At 37.4% G+C, this 8,586-nt stretch overlaps 1 protein-coding gene across 1 annotated transcript; it reads right to left on the reverse strand.

The window, feature by feature from the left end:
* Positions 1–1,346: 1,346 nt before the first annotated feature.
* On the reverse strand, positions 1,347–1,832 carry LOC137615546 (uncharacterized). The gene has a single exon (XM_068345456.1). It carries the CDS (start codon positions 1,830–1,832, stop codon positions 1,347–1,349), a length of 486 nt encoding a protein of 161 aa, XP_068201557.1.
* Between the last annotated feature and the right edge of the window lie 6,754 nt (positions 1,833–8,586).

Consider the following 8,586-nt stretch of genomic DNA (forward strand, 5'->3'; position numbering starts at 1 on the left):
TCCACCCATCCAGGTGTGGACAGGGTCAGTGCTGCTTAATTTCAGCCTTCTTAGTTGGTCCTCTCGGTCTGGGAGCTGGATCAAGACTGAGGCTGTGGCTGGATCTGGGGCCTTATATATCCCGGCGCTGGTTCGTAGAAAGGGGCCTCGAATTTTGATTGGTTGAGCGGAGGTTATAGGCTCGGGTGGCTGAGGTACGACGAGCTCGCCTCGGCCTCCCAGGCTGAGAGGTAGGAAGGAATCCTGGATCCTGATTGGTCAGGACGCGCGCCGAGCCAGCCAAAAAGTCAGGCAAGCTCCTCTCTCGCACAGCGGACTGGGCTGAGAGAGGTAGCCGAGCTCTCTGATTGGCGGAGGCGCGCGCCGAGACGGGCTCAAAGTCAGGCAGCCCATTCCCACGCTCAGCAGACTGGAATTCCGGACCATGCTCGCCGCCGAAATCGGCGCTCGGCCAGACGATTTTTTCATTTGTAGGAGTGTCAGGATCGGGGTTGTCATCATTCTGGGGGTCCTGTTCTTGGTTCCTAGCATTGATGCGACGACAGGATGGCAGGAGAAACATCTCTTGAGTCGTATTCAGTGCTGGTTTCTCTTTCTGGATGAACAGGGCTTCCAATATTCGTAAGCGCCTGCTGTCGGGGGCACTGCCGATAATTTTGGTATTAGCGACGATGTCTGCCCGACTAATTTGGGTGTTAGCGACGATGTCTGCCCGACTAATTTGGGTGTTATGTCGCTGTAGGGCGTGATTCCTTATAGCACCTTGTTGGACGTGACACAAAATCCTTTTCGAAAGCTTCATAGTAGTCATACCGATGTATTTGTCGGAGCATCCTTGGACTGGGCATTGATAAGAGTAGACTACATTCGTCTTCCTCAGAGGGTCGTTATCGGGGGGCGCTGGATTATTCCTCATAATCAAGCTGCGGGTCTTAGCAGTCTGATAATAGATGATGAGTTTCACTTTCGTGGTCTCGTCGGTAGGTGACACGTTGTTGGTGATGATATCTTTGATGGCCTTCTCATCCCGCTGATATTCTGCGTGCATGAAGCCTTTGTAGTAAAGTTTAATATCACTAGATCCGTTGGTGGAGGTGTCGGACCTATCTCTAGTGTTGTCGGACCCCTGGCTGGCGCTGTCGGACCCTTCTACCGCAGAGGACCCATACCACTTGTCAATAGCTGCCTTCACTTCACATTGGACTTGCTTGTTGCTATAGCCATTATTGATGAGGACCTGTGCGGCCCTTTCCAGCTCCTTGTGGGTGTCTGTCCATGACGAGCAGTGTGACAAGGCCCTGCGTACAAAGGCCTTGATGGTCGAGGCCCTGTAGCGGGCAGGGCATTCACTCTCGCCATTCAGACACATGCCGAGATATGTAGACTTGGTGTAGACAGTGGTCCAGGAACGGGAGGCTGTTGTCGACGCTGTTTTCAAGGGTGAAGTGGAGGACGCTGTTATCCTCGAAGGTCCTCATCAAGTTCTCGATGGCTTCGGTGGAAGTAGCTTTGACGAAGGTATCGTCAATGTAACGGAAGTAAGCGAGGGGGCACTCGACTTGGGAGAATACCCTCTCCTCTACAACTCCCATGTAAAAGTTGGCAAAGAGTACGGCCAAGTGCGAGCCCATCGCCACGCCATCCTTCTGCAGGTACATGTGCCCACGGTGAGTAGTAAAGGGGGCCCTCTTAGTACAGATGGCAAGGAGGGTCCGGAGGGCTTGTTCTGGGATGTTCAATTCCGGTGTCGTCTCGTCGCTGTAGACTCTGTCGGCGATTAGGTCGATGGTTTCGTCAACAGGGACATTGGTGAACAAAGACTCGACGTCCATCGATGCTATAATAATAATAATAATTATAATAATAATAATAATAATAAAATAAATTTATTATTATTATTATTGTTATTATTATTATTATTATTATTGATATTGTTATTATCATTATTATAATAGTAATAATGATATTAATAATGATGATAATAACAATCATTATTATTATAATTATAATAGTTATGATAATTATAATGATAATGATAATAATGATTATTGTTATTAACGGAAACAATAATTTCTTATTCTCTGTTCGGCATTATCTCTGAAAAGTGGTCTGTGGAAGGTCCCCCAAAACCCTTCAACCTCTTCCTCGCGGCTGAAGGAAATCTGAGGAAATCCTTGAAGCCGGAGACGAGTTCTGGACTAGAATTCAAATGACAAGTTAAGGAAGATGGTTGGCTCTCGCTCCCCCTCCTCAAGATCCTTCGGTGTGGCAGAGAGTGAAACTTTGGGGAATCAATTTTATTTTCTTTTTTGATCCTGAAAAGGAATCTTCTCCGAAATGGCCTAACGTCTCTTTTGGATAAGTGTTATCTATCGGTTTCCATTGTTTATTTTCACTCCCTGGTTCAAGTCTCTCCATTATATATATATATATATATATATATATATATATATATATATATATATATATATATACACACACACACACATATACATGTCTTCATGTATAGACATTCAGATACGAACTAGCTCCAGTAGAAACATACAGACATACACATACTTTATATATATATATATATATATATATATATATATATATATATATATATATATATATATATATATATATATATATATATATATACCCACATATATGTATAATTAATTTGGTTTCTATTGAGAAGTACTGGTTGACCATACTTTTGACCATACAATCTGCATATCCAAACGCAAAGCCTAAAGATGTCATTTTTTTATTATCGTAATTTTTTATTTAATTGTCATGATTAAGGTTGTTAATGATTATTTCTGTTAACTCATCTGAATTATAAATTGTAAAACTTGAGTTAAAACCTTCATCAAAAGGAAGAAATGCTTTTCCTTGATGAAAAAGTAAAAAAAAGAAAAATTAAGGTTCAGTTCTGCCACTACGAAGGACAATACCCATTGAAGAGGTTGCTTCTTAAAAAAAATAAAAAAAAAATATATAAATAAAAAAAAGGAACGTGGAAGGCTCAGAAAGGAATTTTACAGAATATTTGATGCATTGAGGGAAACATTGATATAGCCGACATACGGAATTTTCATCCCTGGGTAGAATACAACGAAGTTTAATTCAAGAAATTGAAAATAGCTTTGCTAAGATATTAATGAAGAAATTGGGGTAAACTTGGATTTGTAACTAAGAAATTAAAATAAAAAATTATGTTGGCTATGGAAATTCAGTCAGGAATCGTCAAACCTTCGGCCGGAAAGTTTCCGTTGATTTCTGGTGTGTTTACTTTCCATTGGAGTGCGGGCTTTTCCCCTCTACAGAGGCCCTTGTTTTGCTTGGTGTCTGCCATTCCGGTTGATTGATAAAGCGAATGAAAAGACAATCTTTTGCTAACAGTGGCGTTTGGGTGAAAAGGATTATCCAATAACTTTGAGAACATCGCACACAAACCAACGCCTTAAAGGTTTAAAGGCCGATCGTGAATGGCAGAGGCAAGGGATAGTGACAATGCCTTAGACTTAGAGACTGACCTTATGTACCATATGACCACCATCCAAGCCCCTTCTTCCCCCAAGCTAGGACCACGGAGGGCCAGGAAATGGGTGTTGATGACTCATCAGGAAGGCCTATAGGCTCCCCAAACCCACTATCCTTAGGTCACAAGGATGGTGAGGTTACAGACACTACAAGAAACTGTCGAGCTTGAGTGCAACTCTAACCTCAGTCCGACTAATCGGCAGGCAGGGACGTTTTCCAAAAGGCCTCCACAACCCTAACGTTTAATGACCTTTTCGGGTCCCAAGACTTGGTCGTATGGCCAAGATCTGTACCATTTATTCATTCATTCAGTGTTCACACAGGGACTAAAGGAAAGCTCACTCACCATTTAAGGCTGTGTGACACAGCATCGGAGTTTCTCATAGAAAATCCAAAAGTAACATCAGCAAAATAAACATGAACAAACGCCAGATTTGACTCCAAGTTGAAAGGATGGATAAGTCTCACATGGATCTGAAGTAGCAGATGAGATGACATGCAATTGTGGCACCAGATAAACATTCTTAATTTCATAGAAGTCATTTGAGTTGTGTCGGTATTGTAATCTTTCAAAGAAATGTGAACAGGCTGGTGTGAAATATACAAATTTGTTCTCTGAACACCAAAACTTCACCAGGCAATGGGTCTCAGGCCCATTTTTTTGTACATTTTATTTAACTTATCTTAGCTCAAATACTTTACATAGTTTATTAATGTAATCATCGTCATCTACGCCTATTGACGCAAAGGGACTCTGTTAGATTTCGCCAGTCGGCTTTTAATTCAATACGTCTCCATTTATCATCTATTTCACGCTGCATAGTCCTCAGCCATGTAGGCCTAGGTCTTTTTATTATATATTTTGTAAAATTTTCAAATGCGTAATAAAAGAATGAGAAAAAAATGGTAATTACTGGATGTAAATTACAGACCTTGAAATGACCTTCAATTACAGACACCTAATTGTTTACCTTCGATGGAATATAATTTAAGTCCTGCTGAAGTGCATTTCACTCCATTACTGAGTGGAGAGTTCCTATGTGGCCATGCTATCCATTATCTCACCCTACACTTATCAGTTTGGGTACTCACCGCACAGTAAGGGTGTGGCAGGGTGTACTTCGTCACAGTCCAGTGTGCTAGAAATTCCTGTATCCAAATGTACATCATATTAAACATGATGTGAGTTTAAACGCCTAAATTGATTAAGAGAAAATTAATTGGGAAAATATTTTATCCAAGATATCATGAAGTTTATAACAAGTTATCCAAGATATAATGTTTATAACAAATTACCAAAGACATCATGAAGTCTATAAAAAGTTATACAAGATATCATTATGTTTATAACAAATTATTCTAGATATCATGATGTTTATAACAAGTTATCCAAGATATCATGATGTTTATAACTAATTATCCAAGATATCCAGAAGTTTATAACAAATTATTCAAGATATCATGATGTTTAAAACTAATTATCCAAGACATCAAGAAGGTTATAACAAGTTATCCAAGATATCATGATGTTTATAACAAGTTATCCAAGATAACATGATGTTTATAAATAATTATCCAAGATATCATAATGTTTATAACAAGTTATCCAAGATATCATGATGTATATAACAATCTATCCTAGATATCATGACGTTTATAACAAGCTATCCAAGATATCGTGACGTTTATAACAAGCTATCCAAGATATCGTGACGTTTATAACAAGCTATCCTAGATATCGTGACGTTTATAACAAGCTATCCTAGATATCGTGACGTTTATAACAAGCTATCCTAGATATCGTGACGTTTATAACAAGCTATCCTAGATATCGTGACGTTTATAACAAGCTATCCTAGATATCGTGACGTTTATAACAAGCTATCCAAGATATGAGATATCATGAAGTTTATAACAAGCTATCCTAGATATCATGACGTTTATAACAAGCTATCCTAGATATTATGACATTTATAACAAATTATCCAAGATATCATGACGTTTATAACAAGCTATCCTAGATATCGTGACGTTTATAACAAGCTATCCTAGATATTATGACGTTTATAACAAGCTATCCTAGATATCGTGACGTTTATAACAAGCTATCCAAGATATCATGAAGTTTATAACAAGCTATCCTAGATATCGTGACGTTTATAACAAGCTATCCTAGATATCATGACGTTTATAACAAGCTATCCTAGATATCATGACGTTTATAACAAGCTATCCTAGATATCATGACGTTTATAACAAGTTATCCAAGATATCATGACGTTTATAACAAGCTATCCTAGATATCATGAAGTTTATAACAAGCTATCCTAGATATCATGACGTTTATAACAAGCTATCCTAGATATCATGACGTTTATAACAAGTTACCCAAGATATCAAAAAGTTTCTAACAAGTTATACAAGATATCATGATGTTTAAAACAAGTTATCCAAGATATCATGATGTTTATAACAAGTTATCCAAGATATCATGATGTTTATAACAAGTTATCCAAGATATCAAGAAGTTTCTAACAAGTTATACAAGATATCTTGATGTTTATAACAAGTTATCCAAGATATCATGATGTTTATAACACATTATCCAAGATATGATGATGTTTATAACAAATTATCAAAGATATCATGATGTTTATTAAAAATTATCTAAGATATCATATGTATAATAAATTATCCAAGATATGATGTTTATTAAAAATTATCCAAGATATTATGCTATGGCACTACATAGGCTTTAAATGTCCTGAAATCATAAATCCAGTGTAAACTAATGAATCCTTGGCCAGGTGAAAGCCCTTATCATAAAGGAATCCCCCCACCTTTTTCTATTTGTAGTATATAACAACAACAACAACAAATGCAGCCGTTTCTAGTCCTCAGCAGTACAAACGCCTCAGACTTGTCTTTATTCATGTCTGCGGTATGGACAGTTTTCATCACCGCTCTGGCCAGTGCGAATTAGTGACGGTGGAAGACTCTTGTCTGACCTCTCACTGAAAGCCAATCCAGTGTGGTTAGATCTGACGAGTACAGTTTTGCTGATCATAGCGATTAACAAACCCTTTCACCACGTTAAGGTAACCCCACTGACAAGGATTTGTATATATATATATATATATATATATATATATATATATATATATATATATATGTGTGTGTGTGTGTGTGTGTGTGTGTGTGCCTGTGTGTGCGGATAAAAATCAGCACAATATCGTGCTCAAATACAAATAAATTTCTACCGCCATCGAACACTAGCCCCTTGGTAATGACCGTGCTTTTCATTGGAAGGGGCTAGGATTCGATCCCAGTATGAGGTAGAACTGTATATATATATATATATATATATATATATATATATATATATATATATATATATATATATATATATATATATATATATATCCACTTGCATAACGCAAATATTCTCCTAATTGCAAAAACAAAATAATTCAAATCCTTCTCTCTCTCCATCTGTATCAAAGCGAGGGAACAACTCTCATCAGCATCTCGCAAAGAAATCCAAAATTGTTTCGCAGAATGTAATCGCATTAGGTTAAATGAAAGCCTAAATAACCTTATGATTAAAACGGCACTCTTGTCCCTTTCACCCTTCCTCGCCTAAGTAATGTGAGTTCGAAGGAGTTCTTCAGTCAATATCTGAATAAAATGTCTTAGAGGATAATCACCTTCATTGTTTTACTCTCGTTTGAGTAATTGTGTTGGTGACACGAGGGGAATCCCCGATGAAAGTCTCGTTTAGAATTGTTATTCGATAACAAGATTATTGGTTCTCCCCTCTGCACTGAAGCGATTATATTTCACTAGTCTGATTTGATAGGGGATCATTTTTGCTATTGTTACATGCATGAAAGCTAGAAATTCATGATTTCTCCATATTATTATTATTATTATTATTATTATTATTATTATAATTAGCTGAGCTACAACGCTAATTGGAAAAGCAGGATGCTATAAGCCCAAGGGCTCCAACAGGGAAAATAGCCCTAGACAAAGCTAATAAACACATCATTCTTCAGATCTCAGCATTTCTTTTCTTAGATAATGAACCTTATAGTCACGATTCATTGCAGTTGAATAACTATTTGATCATTATGGATCTTAAGGAAGAACCTTATTGCTTCGGTTCGCTTAGTAGTTGCATCAGGAACATTTTGAAATGAGAGAGAATTGCTTATAAATCTGTAATTTAGCAAACAAAAAATATGATTGAACATTGTTCAAACTACGATAGAAAAATGCATTAGTAGAAAGTGATCTTCCGCAGGGAATGAATAATGCTTCCTTATTATACATGAAGTTTTCGTTCACAAACATTCAGATGCCCAGGCCTTATGCCAGTCGAAAGTCACTGCACTGACCATCAACCTTGTCTGAATCTAAGAGGGAAAGTGGTTCCATTGCTTAAGGGTACCCTTGGGCTCACTATTCTATATCATTCTCTTCTTTTTTTCTTTTTTTTTATTCTTTCATAGTTTATATATGAAAGATCTATTTTAACATTGTTTCTGTTCTTAAAAAAATTTCATTTTAATTGTTCATCATTTTTCTTGTAGTGTATTTATTTCCTTGTTTCGTTTCCTCACTAGGCTATTTTTTCCTGTTGGTGCCCTTATGATTATAGCTTACTGCTTTTCCAATTAGGATGTAGCTTAGCTAGTAATAATGATAATAATAATAATATTAATTATAATAATAATAATCAGGGAAGTAAGGATCAAGTACCTTTTAATCATCATCATCATCATTATCGAGGTTACCTCGGCCATTGCGAAAGGCGCCGTGGCACCGACGTCTGAGGGCTCAGTGTTATTATCTCATTCTTACCAGAGATCCTTCATTAATGTCCTCTCTGATCCTCGCTCTCCTGAAAATTATCTAAGAAGTCTATCCTCCCCATGAATTATTTAGAATTGCTATCTATTTTCTATAAATAAGTCGAACACACACACACACACACACAACCATTTTCTTGTTTACAAATGTCAGTGATGATCACTCAGAAATAACAGTTGT

The sequence above is a fragment of the Palaemon carinicauda genome, chromosome 21 (assembly GCF_036898095.1).
Source record: "Palaemon carinicauda isolate YSFRI2023 chromosome 21, ASM3689809v2, whole genome shotgun sequence".
Lineage (NCBI taxonomy): Eukaryota > Metazoa > Arthropoda > Malacostraca > Decapoda > Palaemonidae > Palaemon > Palaemon carinicauda.